This window comes from Ascaphus truei, chromosome 3, assembly GCF_040206685.1.
Source record: "Ascaphus truei isolate aAscTru1 chromosome 3, aAscTru1.hap1, whole genome shotgun sequence".
NCBI lineage: Eukaryota > Metazoa > Chordata > Amphibia > Anura > Ascaphidae > Ascaphus > Ascaphus truei.
Window position 1 is genome coordinate 23,680,279 of NC_134485.1, and position 26,788 is coordinate 23,707,066.

Genomic DNA, 26,788 nt, shown 5'->3' on the forward strand with positions numbered 1-26,788 from the left:
GAGGTTGTTGGAGTGAGAAGGAGAGAGCCACGAGACCATCACAGGCGTCCGTTGGTGCTTGGGTAACAATAACCCTGAAATGCTTGTTTAAATTTTGTTTTATGTACGCACAATACTTACCTTCTTATTTTGGTTACTAAAGATATCATTTAATGCACTATGAGCGTTGTGCGCTGTGTTTCTTGTTTTTTTGTGTGCATTTAGGGGGGACCAGAGCCATCCCTGGTGTCACAGCTGCAGACGCTCCATAAATATTCATACTATACACAAGGTCACCTATTTATTTGTATCACATTCATCACGTTATTTATATATTGTTGTTGCGCACTTTTCTTTTGTTCACCCCACACACACTGACTGACCCCCCCAGACCCCCACACACACTGACTGACCCCCCCAGACCCCCACTGACTGACCCCCCCAGACCCCCATGCACACTGACTGACCCCCCCAGGCCCCCACGCACACTGACTGACCCCCCCACATACACACACACACTGACTTACCCCCCCAGACCCCCACACACACTGACTGACCCCCCCAGACCCCCACTGACTGACCCCCCCAGACCCCCACGCACACTGACTGACCCCCACGCACACTGAATGACCCCCCCCAGACCCCCACGCACACTGACTGACCCCCCCCAGACCCCCACGCACACTGACTGACCCCCCCCAGACCCCCACGCACACTGACTGACCCCCCAGACCCCCACTGACTGACCCCCCCCCAGACCCCCACGCACACTGACTGACCCCCCCAGACCCCCACACACACTGACTGACCCCCCCAGGCCCCCCCCACATACACACACACACTGACTGACACACATACACACAAGGAATTCACACTTAGTGCAAATAGCTAATACAGGGGATGTGTGCCGAGCACGCGCATTATAAGTCAAATTTATTTGCGTTTTGTCAATGAAATTGTATTTTGATTTTTAATTAAAACATCACCAATACAAATACAATTTCTGTGACAAAAGTCAAAGAAGTTTCACTTACTATGCGCGTGCACAGCACACACAACTTTTTGTGTCCGGGGGGGGGGTGTGTGTGTGCAGAATTTGCGTCACACTGACTGACCCCCCCCAGACCCCCACACACACTGACCCCCCCAGACCCCCACACACACTGACTGACCCCCCCAGACCCCCACACACACTGACTGACCCCCCCAGACCCCCACTGACTGACCCCCCCAGACCCCCACGCACACTGACTGACCCCCCCAGGCCCCCACGCACACTGACTGACCCCCCCACATACACACACACACTGACTTACCCCCCCAGACCCCCACACACACTGACTGACCCCCCCAGACCCCCACTGACTGACCCCCCCAGACCCCCACGCACACTGACTGACCCCCACGCACACTGACTGACCCCCCCCAGACCCCCACGCACACTGACTGACCCCCCCCAGACCCCCACACACACTGACCCCCCCAGACCCCCACACACACTGACTGACCCCCCCAGACCCCCACACACACTGACTGACCCCCCCAGACCCCCACGCACACTGACTGACCCCCCCAGGCCCCCACGCACACTGACTGACCCCCCCCCACATACACACACACACTGACTTACCCCCCCAGACCCCCACACACACTGACTGACCCCCCCAGACCCCCACTGACTGACCCCCCCAGACCCCCACGCACACTGACTGACCCCCCCAGACCCCCACACACACTGACTGACCCCCACGCACACTGACTGACCCCCCAGACCCCCACGCACACTGACTGACCCCCCAGACCCCCACTGACTGACCCCCCCCAGACCCCCACGCACACTGACTGACCCCCCCAGACCCCCACACACACTGACTGACCCCCCAGACCCCCACACACACTGACTGACCCCCCCAGGCCCCCCCCACATACACACACACACTGACTGACACACATACACACAAGGAATTCACACTTAGTGCAAATAGCTAATACAGGGGATGTGTGCCGAGCACGCGCATTATAAGTCAAATTTATTTGCGTTTTGTCAATGACATTGTATTTTGATTTTTAATTAAAACATCACCAATACAAATACAATTTCTGTGACAAAAGTCAAAGAAGTTTCACTTGCTATGCGCGTGCACAGCACACACAACTTTTTTTATTTTCCAGAACACCCCAAGCCTCACTGATACGTGTTATGTTGGCGGTTGACAACAACAACCCTGTTACATGTGTAGACAGATCCCTAGTTGAGGCAACACTGGAGTCGGATGGAGGGAAAAATAATTGACAGTTAAACCGAAGCAGAGCGCGCGCCGCAGGCGGGAAAAAAAACAACAACCATGGTTGACCACGCCCACTTTCGTAACGCTTGACCAATAGCAATTCAAGCTGCGTTCGCGCGCAGGTTGGCTGTCATTCCCAGCAGTGAATGTGCTTGGCGCGTGACGTGCGAACCTTCTCATCGTTTTGAACACTCGAGATCAAACGGCTTCTGCAGTGAGGCGAATGGGGTATTAGAAGCCCCCCTACAGGAATGCATGACCACAGCGGCTCACCAGCATGCTAATCATTTATGTGGGGTTTTTTTTGGGGGGGGGGGGGGGGGGGAAGAAATCTATAAATCACGTCTCGGTGTGATGTGACTTGAGAAGTATTTAACCACCCGCACTGGCGTGGCTCGCTTCGTCCGCAGGAGGTCTGGCTCTTTCGGTGCGAGAGGGATCAGCACTGCAGAAAAACTCCTCTGCCAACAAAAGGGGTCAACTAATGAATGTGTATGAGCGATTGATTGGGGGGATGTAGTGCAGTATGTAGTGGGATGTAGTGCAGCAGTGTTGCTGAATAAAGCTTTAAATTAAGTGCACGGAAGTGAAATATTTGTAACGGTCACAAGCAGCGCTTTAGTACAGTACAAAACTAACGAAAGCTGTATTTTTAGAAAGCAAAACGCTTGTACCTATGTCTGCCTCAGAGACAATGCGATGAGTAACTGAAAAGGGGGGGGGGTGTTTTCTCCCGCGCTTTCTCCATCTAACCTGCGTCATAACATGACGTCAACCACCCCTCCGTTGGCATAGTAACCCTGGGGCACTGCCAAGCCGTGCAAGGATAACGCGCAGCGTCACACCTCCCTGTGTCAGCGCGGAGATAATAATAAAGCTTGTTGAGTAATTTTTTTTTCTTTCTGCGACGCTTCGCATGACGTAATGGTCATGTGCTCCGCGCGTCACATGACTTCTCCACCCGTGTAGGGGGTGGTGTATCCCGTAGACAGCATCAACATGGGGACGGCGCTGGACATCAAGATCAAGCGAGCTAATAAGGTCTACCGGGAAGGGGTAAGGGACGCAATGGCTGCAACGCTGACCTTATCGCGTGCTTTTATTCTTGCTTAACTCATCTTCCAGGTGGAGCTTGTAACAACATAGAATAACAATAGTAGAGACGGGTGAATCCCTGGTGGGGTAACTCGCATACAATGGGTGGGGGTCTCCCTGGTGGAAAAACTCCAACATTACAGGCAAGATAACTTTGGCAGAAGAGTTTAAACTTTACAGTCTAATTGTTCTTCGGGTCTATTTAACTCCCTCCACTGCTGTAGCCGTCTGTTTCCAGCTTTAGGCTGCGCTTATAGTGACAGCGACGAGACGTGTCAAAATAAATGCATCGCCGCTGTCGTGTGCACTTGTAGTAAGCGCGGAGCGACGGCTTGGTCGCGATCACTGGAAGTCATCTCAATTTGATTTTTCCAGGGGCCGCCACCTGACGTCACCGGCACTATAAGCGCAGCCTTAGCTTCAGACTAGTGGGGGCTGGTGGAGCCTGCACTGGGAGCCGCCGACCGCCTTGTTCTTAAAGCTGTGTTTTTTTTATTTCTGTTTTAAAAATCAATGCCGTGAGTGGCGACATGCATTACCCTGTGATTTATATGGTGCCTTACCTTGTAGGCAGGAAGAGTTGGTGACAAGTTTTAAGGGATTACATTTGATGCGTATATATTATATATTTTTTTACATTCTGTAGATTGAGCTGACAATTTTGAGGGGATTGGTGTCCCCTGGCTACTCTAGTCCGGGGGTGTCCAGCCTGACGGAGTTGAAACCAGAATTTTCTTATCTCATTGTCAAAGGTCCACAATAAGAAACAAAAAAATTCAAAGTGATACCTGTATCCACACTGAAGCAGAGCATAACCTGACTGTGTCAGTGTATAGTGCTGACAGGTTATGCTCTCTGTGTAGTTAGGAGCATAACTTGACGGCACTATGCACTGACCGCGTGTAGCCCGCTGTAACCACTGACTCAGTATATATAACCTGACGGCTCTATAGGCTGACTGTATAAAGCCTGCTGTAAGTACACACTAACACAGGATATGTATGTATATATATGACTGCACTATATGTGGACACTGGGTATAACCTGACACAGAGTACAGGTGGGGGGAAAGCGATGGAGCAGTGGGGTGATTGTACCTACTTTGCCCTCCAGTCTCCACAGCCAGCACTGCATGGAGCTCTCAGCAGGCAGGGTGTATATACACTGCTGCTTGGGAGCCCCCAGGGGTCGCTGGTCCATAAGAGCTCAGAAAAGGAGCTGGTCCCCTTCAGGGGCCACACATGAGACACTGCAGGGCCACATGTTGGCCACCCCCTGCTCTAGTCAAATGTCTCTGTGTCTCCACCTCCCCTCATCTCTATTGGCTGGGATAAAAGTAAAGAAAGTACTTGGTTGACAAATACTTCCTCATTCAGAAGCACTGACGAAAAATAAGTAATGCTTAAGTTACAAAGAAACGTAAAAGGCCACATTTTTTTTTTGTGTTTTTAAAGCAGCAATTTGACCCGTGAACTTTTTTGTTTTTGTTTTAAATAGCTTACCCGTACCGTGGGATCCCGTGGAGCTGATTGATGGTCCCTCTGTGTCTGGGGACCCACCGACTCAGAATATTTGTATTGTGTGCCTGTTGTGACACAAACTACAAATACGATGCTGTACTTCCAACATGCCCACGGGATCACAATTGAAAACACGGAGCCATCTGCCTGAGTTGAGTCCTGGCAATTTTGGGTCTTGCAGTTTGCCCGGTGGACCCTGAGTTCGCTGCTCCAGTACTAGGGGTCATGGGCCAGGGTACCCCAAACAAGCCCTCCACCTCTAGTAAAATTTAAATTTAAAAACGATTGTATGCGGGATTGCTTCTTTAAGAATTGCATTTGTTAAATTAAGACCATTAGTTTGTTACATGTTGCCTGTGAAGGGAGATTGTGTAAATAAGCGAAGTTACTCTGTGTGCCGTAATGAACTGTCCTTATTCATAATACAAAAATAAAATAAAAGGAGCATTGCAGTAAACACTTTCAACATTTCTCAATTCTGAGTGTGACACTTAAGATCATCATGATCGCTCTGGTCAGGCAGCTGGGTTGAAGCTTTATTACTACCCCGTATTGCTTGAATTAAATATGGTAGTTGTGTTAATGGTTTCTGATATTTTGTCTGGTTTGGAAAAAAAAAAAAAAAACTTGGGAGGTGGGGTGTCATGGAATCACATACAATATATTAATTCTGGGCTCCTATAGCATATCGCAAAGAAGAAAAAAAAATGCATAAAGGTGCAGCATAACGATGGTAGACCAAGAAAACTGTCCTATTCTTCTGAGCAGCCCTGTCCAGGGTGGTTTTGCCCAAAACTGGCTATTTAAATGTGATGGTGCCAGTACAATCTGTTTCATCTTCTAGGTTAATATGTATTCTGGACTTATATCTGACACACCATGTAACAGCAGGGATGCCAGGTTGTATACGGGTACATAGTATCATCGGATGCTAGTATAGACATGGGAAGGTACATAGGCCAAATAAGTAATGATAAAATGGTTTCATGACCGATCAAAAGGTCACCAACCTGCAAGAAAAAGAGAACAGGGCAACGTGAGAAACTTCTAACCCTATGAGTAGCAACTCGTAGTCGCCATCTGGTGGCCAATGGAAATTTTGCATTTCTGCAACAAGTTTTTAATACAAATAAGTTTCTGTATTACAAATCGAACCTCTCTGACCAGGCAAAACTGCCATATCAGCAAGAGCCACATTACACACCCTGGACAGCCTTAACTGTGCCCTATTTTAGAAATTCCATATTGAATATGATTCCTATATGTTATGATTGGAATGAAGGAAAAGGTGCACTTCCTTGCCTTTGGAAATGTAAATTGCCACGGGGTGCACGCCCCACTCAAGGCACAACCCATATGTCCAAGAACTTTCCCCCTAGAGGAGAAAAAAGCTGCACAACAGACGTCTTCTTTCAAAAGTAGAAAAAATATTTATTTGGACAAAATCAAGGTTATGGGTGGACAGATTTTGATGCACCACCATTTTTATTTGTAGCTACAGTAACTTAATGTGGCACCACTTCTTATATATTTTTTATTTATATATAGATGAGGAATGTGGTTGTGGGTCACGTTAAACAATCATACAAGCATGATTAAATAGTCATGTGTGATGGATAAAATAAAAAATGTTGCCTAATATCTATGCCCCAGATTAAATGGGTGGGGTGTTATCGCAGTGTTTTGCAAAATGTGGAGGAACTCTTGAATGAGAGGGTACACTGTAAATATCAGTAACCCCTGTGTTGTAAAATGAAAGTGTGTAAATAATGTACACACTTAAAACTGCAGTTCAAGCTGCCGGTTTAAACATTTTTTTTTTTTTTTTAATTCAATATGTGCATCAATACAATCTGCACACTGACAATTGGTTAGCTAAGTTGCCAATCTATCAGTTTCCTGTGAGCGATCGGCAAAGATTTGGCTCGGGTGTTCACCAAATCACTGTTAGTGCTGCAGAAGAGGACCCAAGAGGGAAAGTTCTGTGGGGAAGATCATGTGACCAGGCAGGCACTAGATACAATTTGGTGCGCTGCTAGAGAGAGTGCAAAAGGATGTGCCAGAGCCTGTCTCAGAAGAGGAAGGAGATGTGACTTTGTAAATGGTTGTTGTTATAGAAACAAAAATGCTTGTTACATTATAATACATTAAAAGTCTTTAAAAATTTTCTCATAGTAAAGAACTGATTTTTTTTTTTAACGTAGGATATTGCTTGAACTGCATATTTAAATCAATGTTCTGCGCTGATCGACATTTTTTTCAACTTCCTTTTAACCCTTTGGGTTTCCCACAACATAGTCATGGGGTCTGGTACTCCAGGGGCCCATGACGACATAGTGGCTATGTCATGCCCACGGAGTGCGATCTGCAGTGAAGGGAAATGGAAGGGGGAGACTCCAGTTCCGGTTTAATGACTGTCATGTTACCGTGCTTTTCTGGACGGACCGTGGCATCAGAAAGCGCATATAGTATCATTCTTGAATTAAGAAATGTCTTGTCTCATTTGTAGGAAATCTTATCTGGAGTAGTGGTTATTATGAGTAAGGACACAGTCCAGCACCAAGGAATCATCCTGACAATGGAGGGTTCAGTTAATTTGCAGCTCAGTGCTAAAAGTGTTGGAGTCTTCGAAGCTTTCTATAATTCGGTTAAGGTAAGTGTTTTCTCTGTAGGGTTGTGTTAGTAAGAGCAAAAGACAAATTCGCTATACCACAGTCATGTTACAGCACCAGGAAGATAGTATTCCACACTATTGCAAATATATTTCAATGCGCTAATTTTTTTATGTATGTATGTGTATGGCTGGCATGTGACATTGCATAGTTGTACACTATAAATATGCAAAGAATTGGAAATATGGTAAAATGTTTCAATATAGTGATTCAAGCTTTAAGTATTAACATTTAGAGGATGGTATGCTGCTCTATTATTCTTAAAATAAAGTTTCGTTTTGGGAGACATTTGAAGACAAGTAAGTTAGGAAAGCTGTAAGCCCCAGATCCACAAAAGGGGTGCTAAACTTTAGCACAACTGTACCCCCATTCTCATAAAATACTTAATAGAATACCTGATTTGCATTGTTTGTGCTCCATTTAAAAACACATGCACATTTTTTATTAAACACACAGAAACAAGCTTTGCAGTGTAGTTTAAGTTTTAGCTCAGCAACGATTGAAGTAAAAATGAATGCTAATAGTGGCTCAAATTACCGCAAAAAACATTTGACGCATACTCATTTGAAATTAAAGTTGGCCTAATTTATTACACGCACATGTATTTTTCTAAGTTGTGAAAGTCTATCTTGAGTCTTTATAACATGATTTTCATATGTTGTTGAACCTTCATTTTTGTTTGAGGCTAAATAAGTTTCTATCTACACTTAACAGGTCTCCTTTTATGGAATTGCAACCTGCAAAGTATCACACGTTTATCTGTTTCAGCATAGAACAGGGGTGTCCAAGTCCAGTCTGCAAGGGCCACCAACAGGTCAGGCTTTCAGGACATCTCTGCTTCATCACAGGTGGCTCAGTCTTTGACTGCATCACTTTTGCTGAAGCAGGGATATCCTGAAAACCTTACCTGTTGGTGGCCCTTGCAGACTGGTCTTAGACACCCCTGGCATAGAAGTGAAATTATATATACTGTGTATTTTTTTCCCCCCAGCTCTGCGAATTAGATTTGTTTTTGTTTTCCAGCCTATTCAAGTTATTAACAACACTGTAGAAATGTTAAAACCTGGAAAGCTTCCAAGTGGCAAAACTGAAATACCCTTTGAATTCCCACTAGTCATGAAGAGCAACAAGGTCCTTTATGAAACATACCATGGGGTGTTTGTGAACATTCAGGTAAGACCCTTTAATTTGATTGTCCCTTTTTCCCCTAAGGTAAACCAATGTAATTACTAGGTGCCTTTCAGATATATACAACTTTATTTGTATTCTCAGCAGTTTATTAAAAAGGTAAGAGATACACGGATCAGCCTTCCAGCCGAGCAAGTGTTTGTATACAGTAAAAGAATACAAAGATGGTCGTCTTAGACATCAGGTAATATTAAATAGAGGGGGCGGGGAGAGATGGATCATGTTGGTTCAAACTCTTGCAATATGTGGGAAATAGGCGATCTAAATAACCAAAATGTGTCCTTTGCTGCAAAGTACTACATGGTTCTGGATACATGTTGGTTTCTAAACAGAAGCTGCTTTCTTTTTTCTACATGGCTTCCAAATGAGAAAGAAAAAAGACTTGTGTTTAAGTAAGACTAGTATGGACGTGGTATTTGATGTGTAAAGCATCATACTGTGTACATAATGTGTAAAGCATCCCAACGTATATACTATTGTGGATATTGTTGTAATGATTTGTAATCTTTGATATGTATTTTGTATTCTGTGGTGTCTCTTAGAGATCATTGAGGTGTAGGAGCAGCGTTGGTGGTAAGAATAGTGTGGGCGAACCAGGTTAGAATCCCAATGGCAGCTCTTTGTGACCAGACAAACTGCACTGACGGCAGTATATAAAAATATTCCTATATTATCCTCTGAAATACTTGAAGATGCACTCTTGAGTATCTTCTGTCATGACGGTGATTTTTTTTTTTGTTGTTGTCTCTTTTCCTCCATAACATTTTGGGTTTGGACTGCTCAATACAAATCTTCAGGCCATGTCTAGCTGTGTTATAGTTGCTCAGATTTTCTGCAGTCACCCCATCAACTCATTACTAAGCAAAATAAGGCAGGAATTGTTAGTGTGATTCTTCCTGGATGGCGTTGAGCCCAAAGGCCCATATCCACACTGCTCCATTAAAGCAGGAAAACATGAAAAATCTTATACTGTACGGTTTTTAATAAATCAATTCTGTGTATTAGATGGGTTTATTTATCTATTTCTTTTTTACACCTCGTACTGCAATTAATGTTTTTTTTTTTTAATTTTAATTTTATTTTTTAATGTGCTGATCATCCTTTTGGCTGCTTAGCAACCATTTAGAAAGTGCTATCCACTTCCTCTTTTGAAATAGGCTGTGACTCACACCGTTTGAAGTTCTGCCCTTTGGCAACAAAGTATCACAAACAGATCTGTTGTGTTCCAAACAGCAGACTGTCAAATACTATTACTCTGAAAACTGTAACAATAATGTGTTACACTTAGTAATAAAATGTTGCATATCAGCTGGAGCATTTCAGACTGAAGTACAGTCAGAAGGCGGCCTTTTCGTTAAGCACACAATTAGGATTTACAACGGGAGCACCAAATGATTGCTACTTTAGGTAGGAATGTAGAACTATACATGGTCGCATGCTTTACATAAGCAAAGAATAAAAGGGGGAATGTAGTAACTTACTGTTCATTTTTACATGATGGTATCTTTTGAAGGACAATAACAAAACATTTTGTTATGCCACATTTTCTCCCATAAAGAGCATGGCTCTAACTATAATGGCTGTTGCTTATAATGACATGCAAGATGAGGCGTTCTAGCATCGTATATCCTCTATAATCTGTTATGGTTAACATGGGGAGTTAATGCTATGTTAGGTCATACCCTGGGATGGAAAAATTCTAACATTTCTCCACTGGTGCCTATGCTGTGCGCAGTGCTGACTGATCTGTCAATCACCACTGCGACCGGCAACAGTGCTCCCAACAACATCAAAAACGAATCTGTCGCGCTGGAACAGTGAGTGAGTGTAGAGAGGGGGGGCTCAGTGTGTAGGGGGACTGCAGAGTGTGTGTGTGTGTGTGTGTGTGTGTGTGTGTGTGTGTGTGTGTGTGTGTGTGTGTGTGTGTGTGTGTGTGTGTGTGTGTGTGTGTGTGTGTGTGTGTGTGTGTGTGTGTGTGTGTGTATGTGTATGTGTATGTGTATATATATAACTGTATGCTCATCTGCATGTCTTAGGCAGGTCTGCAACCCCGCCTTTCCCCATTTTTATATATATATATATATATATATAATCTATCTCAGGGTCTGTGTGCATAGTGGGGGTACTGCAGTGTATATAAAGGGGGGACCATTTCAATTTTAATAAATGTACAATGTCCTTTTAATAAAACTTGCAATAAAAGCAAAAGAATGTAGACAATCATGCTGATAAAAATCAATATGACTACAAAAGTGTCTCTCTTGTTTTAATGAAAAAATGTTTTAAAAAAAGCCTATAGTAATAATATCCGAAGAACAGGGCATTATTGGCCAGTAACGCCCTGTTCTTCTGGGATTATTACTGAAGTATCTTCTGTATAATAATTTTCTGAACACAGCGAGATTATTTGCATATCTTTTGTCTCCCACAGTATACTCTACGCTGTGATATGAAACGTTCTCTGCTGGCAAAAGACTTGACGAAGACATGCGAGTTCATCATTCACTCATTAGTAAGTAGTGTGTGTGTGTGTGTGTCTCAAGGTGAACGTCCCATTGTAGACTGAAAATGTTGGTTTCATTTTTGGACTACAATACAATGTGTGCTGTACCCTTCCTCCAGGCTTCTTGTTTGGGTGATGTATACCATTTTTATGACCTTGATACATGCACACGCCATGTTCAAATGCCTTGCCTATCTAGGAGTGCCTACTTAATTGTATGATATAGATATATCTATCACACACTGCATATCTGCCTGACTTTTTTTCCCTTCTATTTCCTGGTGTTTTTTAAATATTCATATCGATTTACATAATGTATTCTCCTAAATAACATTGATTATCTGCCAATTATAGCAAGGAAATGTCAGTCCCCAGGTGTCGCTTTAAATAACGTACTGCTAGTATTTTCACCTCAAATACTCGCATTTCATGGCCCATATTTTGGTACATTTGATACTTATCAACGTACGATACATAATGTAACAATACATTGTCTATACGTAGACATAATATGTATACAGAATTGGGTGAAGAAGACAATGAATCCAAAAAGAATACCTTTTTAATTGCACTCATGGAAGGTTCGTGTGTATGTGGATAATGTTGTCCAGATGCTCCCTCAAGGCCGTTCAAAATTAATCCTGGGCAATCACAATAAAATAAACTTTTATTACATCAAAAAGTAGGAAACCGGTCGTGAGGGTGTATATATACACAAATGGGTGGGTTAAAATACACATGGTGGTGCGGTTATTGACGTAAGAGGCACTCTAAGTAGTACAGACAGGGATAGCCCCACAAGGAGTTAATACACCCAGAATAAAAATATCACTCCAAAGGCAATTCTATTGTCAACCATATGAACGTCCCATATAGTAGTTTAGCAGACTGTATCCAAGTATATAATTGGTACTAAGTGGTGACTGATGAATTGAAACTGTTACCAATTGGCAACAGTGTCTGCAATTCAAAGGCAGGTACGGCTGGGTCCATGGTGTCTTTGCGCGTGACGTACCTGCGTTATAGGGGGAGCGTTTTGTGCCCAGGCTAAACGCGATGGAGGCGTGTTGGGGGTTGTGGCCATGACTTCACGGAGCTGTGGGCGAACCGTTCACGTGTCCTGGCCGCCGCGCCGTGGAACCATATTTATTTGATTCCTCACGCACTGCGCACCCCCTTGCGCTGGCGCACTCGCGGTCTATGGAAGCGATCATTGCCTTAAGGCAGTGGTCTCCAAACTTTTCAGTACGAGGGACGCATCGTATATTCTACACATTTTCGTGTGCCAAAGGGGGGAAAAAATCTTTTTTTTTTTTTTCCAAGTTGCTGCGGGCCGGATAAAATTTTGTGGGGGACCTGATGTGGCCCCCGGGGCGTAGTTTGGAGACCCCTGCCTTAAGGCATTGTGATCGCACTGCGTGGTCACTCCTCCGCGCGGTCTCGACGACCATGGACTCGTCCTAACAGACGCCAATGTCCTCATATACACTGCAGTGTGATGTGGTTCAGAGAGATGTATCAAGGATATAATTGACACAGTTGTTTGAATCATAAAAATATAGCTGATAATTAGCTAGCCGTATGTGTAAATAATATCAATTCGTGGAGTACCTGGTGCAACATATATATTGGGGTTGCAGAAGTAAACCCAAGGTTGGTACCGGGTATGTATGAATAACGTTTTAATCGGGACATGTATACTCCAACCTATATTCACATATAACCGACTTAATTAGTCTGAATGGAAGGGGTTTGTATGCCGTCCTATACACTTTAAATGCCACGTGATGTCCGGACCTGACCTTCAGCTATCTGTTGTTAACCGGGAAGTCCCGGTGTCAGTCATGCAGGGTTGAGTGTATCAAGACTTCGATTAGGTTGCTATAGGACCTGCTTGCATAGTGTGCAAATGGAAAACAAATGCTCAGTGAAAGGGTGTAAACAACGCCATACAACCAGGTATTCACGTCCTGCTAGTCGGCTTGCAGCGCTACCGCTCCACCACCGACATCCGTGATGACTAAAATCCTATTATATACTAGTGTATGCTAGAAGCTATACGTAGAGTAGTAGCCAGTTATTTTCCTAAAAAATATTATACTGCAAACCTCAAATATTAAATATTACATTTCATGTCAAATGTTAACTTACTATATATATTTGTTTAAGTAATCTAATTCTTACAAAGTTATCAAATTAATTTATTTTGCTGCATTAAGTTTTTTTTATTTTTTTTGTTTATGTACTGTACCCAGTGCCTCCCCTCCTGCTGCCAGATAGTTCTGTTACCATCCTGTCTTCCTAGTGTGTGTGTTTGTTGTTTTTTTATTTTTTTTCCTCCCGGGGCCTAAATGTCTCTTATGAAAGGAAGTTCCAAATATTTGCTGTTGCTTCTTGTAATGAAGTAATGTTTGATTAGCATCGGAGAATTCATCTGAATGGCCGATGGCTTGCGCCTGATTTGTAATGTGGAAACAAATAGTTAAATGATGGCAAAACGTTAAACACGGTGTAATATTGTTTGTGTCTGAGAGCCGGGTGTACATCCTCTGATAATATTTCATCTCCATGAAAGCCAATTTATTTTTTTTATATTTTTAAAGACTGTGCAGCGTTTGATTTCAAGGTTTCTATGGAAACCCGCAGACGCATGTCACAAACACATCCCTTCATTTCTAATCATTGATTAGTCTGTCTGGCAGCCGGTAGCCAATTCACTTAATAACATTTAAAGCAATCAGTCATGTCCTTCATGGGTTTCACATGTGCGTTAGATAAGATATTATGAAGTTCCCTAGATGACGACAATAAAAACAAAGCCATCTTTAAAAACTGATCAAAGTTTAACCCTCAAATTCATCAAGCTCCATTACTGGTAAGCTAACTTAAATAGGTGTTGACATCCATTCAGGTGCGTCACCTCTAACGGTGCTTCAGGCGCACACAGAAGTCTCCTCCAGCACTCTGCCTCTACCAATACACGTGTGCCACTTTGTCCAAAGTCATGTCAGACAAAACGGAAACGCTGTAGTGTTTTTAATCTGGACAATGATTTATTATGCAACTGAAGATGGGTTAACCAAGCCTGAGCAAAAGTATTGGAGGCCTTCAATTATATTGCATGGTTTTTGATTTATTTCTAGTCGCCCCTCTGTTCACTAGTAAAGGATTGTACGAAGTCTGCAGTGGTGAAGATACAATAGGAATTTGAATATGCAGTAAAGTGGTGTTAATGAACCACAGTGTTATGGCAACTGTGACAATTGGTCTATATTAAGCCAGTAGACAAAACATTTGAGTTGCTATAAAGTAGTCACTCAGCTATGCAACACTTTCTTAACTGTTCTTTCCTAATGTTCAATATGTTTTGAAGATTGAGGTCCAGAAGCCATTTGCCTCAAAGCCCTACTCTCTATGATCAGTAATATTATAGATATCCAGAATCCTTCTAGGAAGGTCACGTATCTAGCCGAAGATGTCTTAAACTACTAAAAGACATAAATCTCACTGCTTTGGCTGCGTTAAAATGGAATATTAATAGGACAATCCTTTAATAGAAATAAAAAAATGTCAACTGTCTGCAAGAGAAAGTGGCACAATAAAATGATCATGGAAAGTAAGCAAAATGTTTCTTGTAGCATCCCTTAACACTCTACAGCTATATAGGATTGCAGTGCACTGCCACGCAGCATGTTGCTGCTTGAAGTGTTCAGAATATGTAAATGCTGGTGTCTGTTCAAATGGTTAGCCAACAGTGAGCCATCAACATAAAGGCCCATATTCTGTAAGTGGTGCTATTCCACAAGACACTGGAAAGTATCTTATGGAATAGCAAGTAAATATGGGCCAGATTCCTCAAGATAAGAATCTGAATGTGATGCATGGAAGCAAAAAATCTTCCATTCTTATTTATCAATTTTATTGCAAATGTTGAGAGAGGGCAGGGTTTTTCAACTGTATCCTCTGGGAACACCAGGTTTGGAGATAACCAACCAATAAGTGTAAATTTAGTGCGTTCACAAATGTAATGCTAGGTCATCACTTATTTCTAAAGTCGGGTCTGTCTGGGGTTGATTGAGGTCAAAGTTGTTAGTCCTTGAGGCGTGTAGGAAGAGCTACAAGAAAGAGGTCTGTGATCCCCTTAAATGACAGGGGTGTCGCCACAGCGACATAAACATGGAAAATCATAAAACAGCATGGAGATCTGTAATCCTCATTTAGTCTGATTACATCACATCCTCTTTCATTTAGAAATAGTGTTTGTATATTACCATAGTTGATTCATTGTATTTGCTATCTAGTGGTACAGCATATTAGTTTTGTAATCACTAAATAATTCTGCAACCTGATGATGTTTTAACATCTAATTGCAGTTACATGCAGGGCCGCAGACATTTCCCGGGGTCCAGGACTAGAGTTGCATCTGGGGGAGGTCCCCCCCCTTATTTCACACCTCATGAGCCCCTCTATTTCCCCCACTCTTCCCATATATTTCTCTCCCCACCGTATCTCCGTCTACCTCACTCGCCCCTCTATCTTCTCCCCTCCATCAATTACTCTCACTTGTCCTCTCCCCGCCTCCCATGTATTTCTCTCCCCTGCTTCTCACTCTTAACTCCCTCTTTTCCTCACTCACTCCCTCATCCCCTCTCTCCCTCTGTCAATTACCCCACTCTCACACAATCCCCCCACAAAATACATACCAAAAAACCCCACAGATTTAAATACATAAAACCCCCACTCCACAAATACATAGCAAAAGCCCCCAAATACATATAACCCCCCAATACATATTAAAAATACCCCCATCCCCAACACATATAGAAATACACCCCAATACAAATAAAAATATGCCCCTCCCCCAATACATATACAAATATGCCCCCTCCCCAACACATATTAAAAAAAAAAAAAAAATACACCCACCCCATACATATACATATACACGGCGGGCCCGGAAGGCGGACAAAGTAGTTGTCACCAGGCCCCTGCACTCCCCCCGCTGCAGGCCTCTCCCTCACTTTGTCCCACGCCGAGCTTCTGATGTCAGCGCGCCCGGGCCTCCCTCTCATGCTGGCGCGCGCTAGAAGCAGGGTTAAGCTTGCAGCGTGTGCTGAGGTCAGAGGCCCGTCGTGCGCCAGCGTGGGAAGCTTGGCGTGGGACAGAGTGAGGGAGAGGCCTGCAGCGGGGGGAGAGTCTGGGCCCAGTGGCACACCTGTCCCAACTCTTCCCTCCTTGCAGGCGGCCCTGGTTACATGCTGTGATATTCTCACTTTGATTGGACGGGTCCTTTTCTCTTGTCTTACATAGGCAACATGGCACATTGAGTACAATTACTATTGTATCATTTTGGACCACAGTCGTAGAATCAAAACAACAATTTAACAGCAAACTATAGCTACCCATTGATTTTAATTAACAGAAAATGAAACCTATCCATTGATTTTTGATATACCTGTATACTAATGTGGTCTGCTCCTTTTACATCCAGAAACTTTAGTCACACGGCATACAATTATTAAATGTTGGAATATAGTTGGTAAATATAACTTTGGTTCTCTCTAGGTTTTGCCCAAATCGTGAGTATGCCATAAGCATATGTAAAGTAGGCTTTTATATATTGACAAAATCTGCCATGGGAAATCTTTGTTGGTTCAAATGCATCTGTGGGTTGTATGGTTCATGGCTACCTTTTTATTGGTAGGATTTTATCAGGTTTATTGCTATTTATAGTTGACATAATTTATGGGAACATCATCTTGCCATTTGACGGCTAAAATATTTATTTTTCTCATTTTGATTCTTTATTGTTATGTTGATTCTGATATAACTACTGTAAATGAAACAGACAGGCATGCATAACATTAAACGGTTGAATGTTAAAGATTATTTGTATCATCCAATTTGACTTCTGATTATAATAAAACCTCGAACTGTTCCGTGTATTGGTGAAACATTCGGAAGTAGGTGGCATTCCATTGGAAGATGAAGAAAAGTATATTCAATTGGGCAAAGGCAACTAATATTTTGGTCAATCATAAGGATTGCTTTTTTTAAATAAATGTTACATTTAATTACACACACACCTAAATAACATGTTATTTTAATTAACCCACTAAATCTGCTCTTCAACTAACTTTGCAAAGGGCTGGATTAGACAAAAATGGGTAGAACAGTACTGCAACGCAATTTTTGTATCTACCGAAGAAAACATAAAAATTTGCTGTACTTCAGTGGTTTTCAAGCATTTGTAACATCTGTGCCTTATATTTTTAACACTTTTAGCTTTATGTGTTGGGAAAAAATATGCACTTGGCCACTCCAAGGTGGAGGACGTGTAAACATATTGCAGTGCAAAGTGCTTTTATGCCCCTTACACAGGAGGGGTTAGGATCCTTTTTCCTAGGTCTTTCCTCATAGGTTGAGCTACTTTAAATTTGTAGATGCATTCTGATTGGTGGAAGCCAAGAGACTGACACCGGCCTCACTTCTTTGATCAGTACATGTATGTTGGAATCCTGTTGAGGATGTTATGAAGTGTTACACCTTCATAATCGAGTATGCTTACACAATATTGTGGGTTTCTTTTTGTTGTATTAGCCACAGAAGACAAAGCAGCCACCCAGCCCTGTGGACTTCACAATTACTCCGGAAACTTTACAGAATGTTAAAGAGGTACATTTTGTTTTCTACTGTCTTCTAACATATTGTTGAAGTTACATGTGGACTTAATGTAACAAAGTATTCTGGACAGCGCTGCATGATCTACATAACATGCAATCATAACTCTTCTTGCCAGACTGTCAGAGAGAGAGACGAGATGTGTGGATGCAGATTGTGTTACAGGTTGGATTCTGTAAAGTGCTGTTTCTTTTTTCTTTCCCTCCCCCCTCCCCCTGTTTTCTCCCCCCCCCCCCCCACTGTTTTCTCCAAATCTGCATGATCAATTTCACTTGACAGTAATGAAAACTAATAATATTTAGACTTCTCTAGTACCAGCCCTGCTTCAAGCATCAGGAATCCAGTTGCTGTAGGGAACATGATGGGCTTTTTGTCTGTCCCTGTGAGAGCACAGTAACACAATGTTTCCCTTTTATTGCAGTAGTGAAAGATTAGTTCTTAGCTTTTTGAAGGCACTGTACTAAGTTCCATTTGGTATGTTAATATGTACTGTCTGTCGCTCACCCTAGGGTCTAATTCAAGGTGACTGGTGATGTTGTGTGACTTCGAATAGATGGAAGTTTCTCTACCACAAAGCTGCCTGATCATTAGTCATAATCTGGCAAGACTGGAGTTTTGGAGAGGTTGAGCAGGAAGGGAAATAAATTACGCTCTGCTCCATCGAAAGAGTACAGAGTAGTCCTTCCAAATTATTATAGAGGTCAGCAAGGGTGCTACGTACATAAGGACATTTGGCACTTTTAAAGTGCAGACCCACATTGAAGGGTGAAAAGGCTGTTTCACCCCTTCTGTATTTACTGTTGTAGGGTAAATCCACCATTTCATGCCTGAGATAGATAGGAATTCTAACCCTTCAAATTACTAATACTGTACTGTATGCTCTATACACTCCCAACCAGAAAGTTTGTTCTGCTGCAATCAAATACTGTATAATTTAATGTTGCCTGCACACCATGGACCCAGAGCTACCATATTCACTGTTTTTGAGGTGGTTAAAAGCCATAATGCAAATGACACCAAGGGAAAATACCAGGGCATCTATGCTGCTTTCCCAAGGGATGATGGAGTAGCTCAGTGGTAATATTTCTGCCTTTGAAGCGGGTGAACCTAGCTTGATTCCAAGTGTCTGGTCTTCCTGTGATCATGGCAAGTCACTTTACCCCCTGCACCATGGAATAGGACCTTTCCCCTCCGCCGCTGCTGCCGCCAAGGACAGTCAGCCACCGGCCATATCGCCCCGCAGGTACGTGATTAGTGTTGGCATTGGGGTTTTACTATAGTGGCTTTACTGTAGGTAAGGCTAATGTTGAGGGTTTTAGGGTAAAGACTAATGTTGGCATTAGGGGTTTTAGGGTAAGGGCTTAACGGGTTAGGGCAGAGGTGTGCAAACTTTTTGCGCCCCCTGCTCTTCTCTTTCAACCTCTTCCCCCTCCCTTATCTGCTCTCTGGAATGGGCGGCGTCATTTAACACCGCGTTGTCAAGGTGTCGTGTCGCCGGAGAGCAGGTAAGCGAGTTACAGAGGCCTCCTGTGCTCCCCCGGCATTTCATTTCTATGTTGTGGGGATGAGCTCGGGACCTCCAAGTGCCTCGCACCCCTGGGTTAGGGTAAGGAGTTACGGTATATATTACCTTTGGGTTGAAACAGCCGGTGGCTAAACAGCGTAATGTCTGTGGCGGAAGTGAAAAAACTCCTAGGTGCCTGCACCCCACCGATCAATGAGGGTAGAATAATTTTATTTTTAAACTAAATTCCCGGTGTTGGCTGTCTTTTTAGTTGCATTGCTGTTCAAAAAGAATGGTTCTTCAATCGGCGGCCCAAATGCAGCCCGCTAAGAGCTTTGATGTGTCCCTCCTAATAATTTCTTGCTACCCTCTTAGGCAGATAAGTGTTGTTTTTAACACTGAAATTCACTTGTATGTTAAGGTGAATTAAATATAGTGTGTATCAATCAAATGGAAATATTACTATATGCTCATTTGCTTGTCTTAGACAGGTCTGCAACCCTGCCTTTCACCATTGTCACCCAGCACTTCCACTACAGCACGGGATTCTGGGAAATGACATGCAAATGAGCACATGGTGCCACCTTTTGGTTCAAAACCATTCAACATGGTTCCCCTATAGGCCTACGCTTGCTGCATGGTCACAGCTTTGGGCACAGCCAGGGTTAATTACAAAAGGGAGAGATTAGGGAGTGACCAACTGAACCATACTAATTGAAATAATAAGTGAATAAATGACAAATCCAAATCGATAATTAGAAAATGGGTGCAAAGTGTGAACTGAAAAGTGAAATAAAGAGTACAAAGTGATTGTACTCCGAAGAAAATTCACTTAAATGCACACCACTAGTTAAGATATAACCTTTATTTTATTACTTAAAACATATATATTACCGAGTGTGTGTATAACGGTGTTGAAAAAGAAATTAAATCAAGTAACAAATGCACCAGAGTCTCCTCACATATGTAGATATAAATACTCCTACTAAATAATAATAGTAGGGCAATGGGGACTGAATGGTGCAATCAGCCAGGGTAAAAACCCACAGGATTAATATATAGCACAGATGGTATGTTGTCAGTGGAGATAAATAGGTGGGAATAACATCATTTGATTATTAAATCCCCACCAGATAGTACTTGGTATAATGTGTACTGCACTGACATGAGTAGTAAATATAAATATATCGATTTAATGCAGCCGCAATTAGCTATGGGAACCACAGCAAAACAGAACGCCTTTAGCACTCCTTGCACAACATAAGTGCACATGTAGTGTATTAGCAGCATGAGTGCATCAGGAGGCACAGTGTGAACCCACAATGTTGCTAAGTGGAGTAGAGCAGATGCACTACCCTCACTGTCTGAAAAACACTTTAACAGTAGCCAGATGGCATATATAATCTATAGAATCGATCCATTGACTGAAAAACACTGTATTAAAACAGCTCCATAACGGAGACTGATAACATTACGTGCCCAACGCACGTTTCCCTCCAGCTACGGAGCTTCGTCAGTGACAATTTTTGTATTTATCTCCACTGTCAACACTGTCAACATACCATCTGTGCTATATATTCATCCTGTGGGTTTTTACCCTGGCTGATTGCACCATTCAGTCCCCATTGCCCTACTATTATTATTTAGTAGGCGTATTTATATCTACATATGTGAGGAGACTCTGGTGCATTTGTTACTTGATTTAATTTCTTTTTAAACACCGTTATAGACAGCCAGGGTTAAGATGCATAGCCAGTAAACCCACCCACAGACAGTTTCGACCTTAATGGATCTCTTCAGTGTGGGGTTGGTTATACTGGCTATGCAAAAACAAAGCAAGGGATAGGGTCTATCATACTTAGTTAAGTTATGGTGGGTAAAAAAAAATATATATCACACACACTTTCTCTAGTATTGATTGCTGCAATTAAAAATGTAGGCATACATACCCACTCCTGAAGGTAGGTTTGTTCGAGCGAGGTGCACGGCCAGGTAAATCCTATATGCGGTTGTGAAAGTTAGCCCACTCGTGACTAAACTTTTATTTCACCATAATACAAATCGACATTTCGGTTTGACAAAGGTCCCATTGCGGATCAAAACATTTATCTGTATTTAAATAAAACTTTTTTTACTTTTTTGATATTTAACAAGAGTGGGCTGGCTTTCAGATCTAGATGTATCTATATATCTCGGACATCCATTTGCCAGCAGCGCAGGGCGCATTACTATTTTACCGGGCAGCTGGAACGTGTAGACATGTATCTACTATGTAACTGTATAACCCTTATGTTTTTTCCATCATGCTCCTGTGAATTGCAATCTTATTTGCAGGGTGTACCGGTCAGTGTATGTACATGTAAACTATGCTTTAAGCAAATTTTCAAATATTATTTTAGATTAACGTTCACTAAAACATAGGTCATCTTGGGTTAACTGATGAGAATGTTTTAAGAATGTTTCATGCCAGTTGAATGAGTGTTGCCTCTAGAAATAAAACTCCCGTAGTGTGTTCTAGTGTTCCTATTGATTACACTTGTGCCAATTATAAATGTGTTTTGAAATCTTAGACCCACAGGTCACAGTCGGTGGTATGCTTCTTGATGGGTATTGTCACAATTAATTATTCTCTGGTCAATTATCATTCACAGCAGAACTGATTTGTGTGGAAAATAGCACTTGTCATTGCTGATCTCTGAATTTTAGCTCTTCTGTGTGCAAATTAAATGAAATCTGGAGCTATATTTACGAAGTAGTGTTCTGCCATAACACACGCTTCTGGCACCGGAAGAGTCCTTGTAGCCCATTTGCTTGAACTAATCGGGAAGGTCTATCGTCGCTGGAAGGTGTCGTACGGCCTAGCACTGCTTAGTAAACTTGGGCCTTGATGTTTTATATGAACTAAAGGGAGTGATTACTATGCAGACGTGTCCAGAAACGACGGTTATTCCTAACCCTTTTTCCTTACATGGCAGTAGTCTATGTGCATCTCTCCTTCAAATATCTAACCTAAATTTCCAATGTATTTTAGGTTGAAAGAGTGGCAAACCTTTGCGATAATGTGTTATCTTTTTTTTGTTTTCTAGAGAGCTTCGCTTCCCAGGTTTCTCATCAGAGGTCACCTAGATTCCACAAATTGTGTCATCATGCAGCCGCTGACGGGGGAGCTGGTCGTGGAGAGTTCTGAAGTCGCCATCAAAAGTATTGAACTCCAGCTAGTAAGAGTGGAAACATGTGGTATGTTTGTGGGACTGTAGCCTGCAACGTATTGCAGAGCAAGAGATTAAGAGCTGTATATGCTAAACTTCTTCCTTGCTCAAAACATCCAGGGGGAGCATGTGGGAAGATAAGAGAACAACATATAAGTGCAGACGTCAAGTGATGTGTGGATATAGATGCAATGTCTTGGCTCTTATGGTTAATCTACTCACAGGAGCAAGGTGATAATCTGAGCAGTTGGCAAATTGGGTTGCCACCCTTGAAGATGTCTATGGGCTGTACCCCCCTGGCGATTCTCCGTCGGCAGTGTATGTATAGAGAGAGGGAGAAGGCTACATAGTGCGATCAATATGATATTTTATATGGAAAAAACATAATAAAAAATGCGCACTTACAAATTTCACAAAATTTAAAAGCATGTATCACAATGTGTGAATGGAGGATCTCCCGAAACAGCTCCATTCACACATTGTGATACATGCTTTTAAATTTTGTGAAATTTGTAAGTGCGCATTTTTTATTATGTTTTTTCCATATAAAATATCATATTGATCGCACTATGTAGCCTTCTCCCTCTCTCTATACATACACTGCCGACGGAGAATCGCCAGGGGGGTACAGCCCATAGACATCTTCAAGGGTGGCAACCCAATTTGCCAACTGCTCAGATTATCACCTTGCTCCTGTGAGTAGATTAACCATAAGAGCCAAGACATTGCATCTATATCCACACATCACTTGACGTCTGCACTTATATGTTGTTCTCTTATCTTCCCACATGCTCCCCCTGGATGTTTTGAGCAATACTTAACCTTTGGAACCCGTGACACAGGTCCCACCAGTGAGGTTTGAGCAAGGGGTTGGGTTATTAACCCTATCTGCACCACTTTTTCTCATTTATTCCATTCACGAAGTAGCGCCTGTTTTTTCACTCTTTTCTACACTAAACTTCTTCCTTGGGCATCTTATTAGCCATTCATTTCATTTGAACAGGGCAGACGGTGCCTTGTAGTTTATCACCTCTTTGTAAATCTGATCTTAAAACTGTTGGTGCTGGGAAGCCTGCTACCCATTGCAGTGTAGAGTTCCCCAGTGTGTTTACAACACAATATAGTATATCAGGCTAGGGCTCCTATTATCGCACGGAAAGCCACATTCGCTTCAGTGGAGCTTCAATAGTGCTTTCCATGCGATGACACCGGACCGGTACAATTCACACTGTACCGAAAAACAGTCTAAACCTCCAAACACTAATTAAGCTGGTGGTTATATCCTCAGTTGGCTAACTTTGTGCAATCATTCCAGATTTGTTAGAGCAGGGGTGCGCAAAGTTTTTCCCCCTGCCTGCTCTCCTGCCCTGCTTGCAACCCCCCCTTGCACGGCTCCTGCCGGGTTACCATAGCGACGTGTCGCCAAAGACCAGGTAGAAGTTAGAGGCCTTGCGCAGTCTCCCCGGCATTTCATTTAGATGCCTTGGGTGATAGCGCAGGACCTCTGTGGCGGCCACACGACCCCCCCTGGAAAATCTCGTGCCCCCCAGTTTGTGCACGCCTGAGCTAGAGGGTGCAATGTATATGTTTTGGATTTTATTATAACTGCAGGTATTTTCAACTGTGTAATGAAGTATGTGCCACTTTTTGTTTTGTAAGGCTGCGCAGAAGGTTACGCTCGAGATGCCACCGAGATCCAAAATATCCAAATAGCTGAGGGAGATGTGTGCAGAGGATTGCCCATTCCCATCTACATGGTGTTCCCCCGGTTATTTACCTGCCCCACCCTGGAAACGACTAATTTCAAAATAGGTACTATAATTCTGCATTTTTAAAACTCAAATAGAAATGGTCTTTATGACATACTTCTATACATGTTTTCTGTTTTGGAGAAATATTGATGTAAAAACATTTTAATGTAGGTCCTATAAAATGGTCTACAGAATACAGGGTGGGTCAAAAGAAGATCCAAAAGAATCCTTCACTATTTGCACTCTGTTTATTTTACAGGTATCATCCGGACAAATGGTCCATGTGTATAGTATATCTACAAACTACACTATGGGTTCTATCTGTAATATTGTGTTGTGAACGGTTATATATAGCTACTATGTAACAATTACTCTCCATACTGATTGAGACAATATAGTTACATATAAAGACGCATTATTTCATTGGGAACCAAATAAGGTTATTAAAAAGAGTATATCTGATAGCTATATTAATAGCATATTTATAAATATACATACATACATACATACATACTCTTGACTATAAAGATACTTACCTTATTTTGAGATGTCTCAGTAGATATAAGCTACCACACCATAGACACACTAACACATGTGTTTGTAAGTTATCAACTTGGTATTTGGAGCATATATTCTACAAAACTCCTGTAAGCATTTTAAATAATATACACTAAATAAAGGCACAGAGTCACTTATTAATTGATGTAATAAAGTTTTATTATTTTATTTTAACTGGGTTTCTGATTCAGCTACAATAGTAAGCCATTACACATATTGAGAATATGCATTGACCATTTGTCCGGATGATACCTGTAAAATAAACATAGAGTGCAACTAGTGAAGGATTCTTTTGGATCTTCTTTTGACCCACCCTGTATTCTGTATACCTATCCTCATGCACCATGTCATGCAAAACATAAATACACAAATAGAATTTAAGGACGAGCGGTTTATTTTCTATAAAATATCTACCCCTGTAAAATGGTTGTTTACTTTTCCAGCCGGATGAGCTGTGTATCTGGTGCTGCATTCTTTGCACTGTTCGTTGTGGGTCTCCAGCCAGTAACTGTAGATACTGCATGATATACATACTGTACATCTTTATTTATATAGCGCCATCCATGTGCATAGCGCTTCACAGCAGTAATACATGTGACATATGCACATAGTGGGAGGAACAGCTATGGTCTTGTCTGCAACTCTTTGTGAGTCTGGCACCACCCTCGCCTACGACCGCAGCACATTGCTAGTGTTGGAGCACAGGGCGCCTATCCAGCAGAAGTATTCTTATTCTCCAGGAAAATGGCCCTTTCATGGCTGATTCGGTTATCCAAAAAGGCTTTTAATGGATTCACAATTTTAAAAGGGAATTTTAATTGGGACCCTGAATTCCACAGACCTGTGTCACCTTCATTTTATAATATAATAAGGTATTTTAAAGGATTTTCAGGCACCCGGTGCACACAATATTGTTTTGATCAGATGTCACTGACCTTCCTTTTTATTTTTTTGCAGAATTTGAAGTTAATGTGGTCCTAGTCCTGCATGATGATCACCTCATCACAGAGAATTTCCCACTGAAGCTCTGCCGAATGTGAGATCCCGAAGACTAGCGAGGGCGCTAGTTCATGGGACTGTATGCACCTTTCTAAGGCTTTACCACCCGCGGGAAGTGCTCTGCTTTGCAACAGAATGTCACAGGACCTCCGAGCTAACGAGAGCATTAGACCGAGATGGGACCAAAATGGGTGATTCATTGCTGATTGAATAGAGACACTTTTGCAGTCACAAGCAAACGCTCAGTAAAAAAGAACCTTATTAGTATTTTTTAAGTTGAAAGCTCTTCTCTGAAAAAAAATGTATTGCTTTAAAAAAAAAAAAAATGCTTTACTCAAGTACCAGAAATAGAAATAGTATCAAATGTTTCAAATACGCCTATGCCTGACCTTGTTTGACCTTTACAACAATAACGTGTGCTGGCTTTTCTCTATGCACGACTCATGCTTGACCTTGAAGCGAACATATTATCCAGAGCACAAAATAAGAAAGTGGTGGGATAGGTATCAAGATGGTGCAATTTGCCCTCGGCATCAATTTGCCCTCGGCAAATTAGCATCGGCATCAATTTGTATAAGTGACGTATGAAGCTGTTTTATCTTGTTACATTTGGCGCTGGTCACTTCGTAGCGAGGGTAAAATCTCTGATGGGGCCGATATTTTTATGCAAAGAGAGAGGTTGTGACTTTTTATTGGGCGCTGGAACTTTTCTGACCTTTTATGAACCATGTTGTGGCCACTGAACATATCTCCGGAAACCGGGGTCCCTGTACCTGGGGTTACAGTGATCAAGCTCGGGGAGAGCCTCCTGTTCAGATACTGAATAAAAACTAAAGCAGTA

General features: G+C 42.4%; 1 protein-coding gene across 5 annotated transcripts; it reads left to right on the plus strand.

Moving 5' to 3' along the window:
• Nucleotides 1–26,788, plus strand: VPS26C (VPS26 endosomal protein sorting factor C). 5 transcript variants are annotated; one of them, XM_075593761.1, is made up of 9 exons: nucleotides 2,599–2,759; nucleotides 3,237–3,323; nucleotides 7,392–7,535; nucleotides 8,578–8,727; nucleotides 11,174–11,254; nucleotides 17,846–17,920; nucleotides 22,517–22,667; nucleotides 24,299–24,451; nucleotides 25,906–26,788. In XM_075593761.1, exons 2-9 carry the CDS (start codon nucleotides 3,267–3,269, stop codon nucleotides 25,986–25,988), a joined length of 894 nt encoding a protein of 297 aa, XP_075449876.1. In that variant the 5' UTR covers nucleotides 2,599–2,759; nucleotides 3,237–3,266; the 3' UTR covers nucleotides 25,989–26,788. The 5 variants fall into 5 exon arrangements, with proteins under 5 accessions (XP_075449880.1, XP_075449876.1, XP_075449877.1 ...); XM_075593765.1 differs by lacking the exons at nucleotides 2,599–2,759; nucleotides 3,237–3,323 and adding an exon at nucleotides 1–103; XM_075593762.1 differs by lacking the exon at nucleotides 2,599–2,759 and having other exon boundaries at nucleotides 2,839–3,323; nucleotides 22,517–22,631.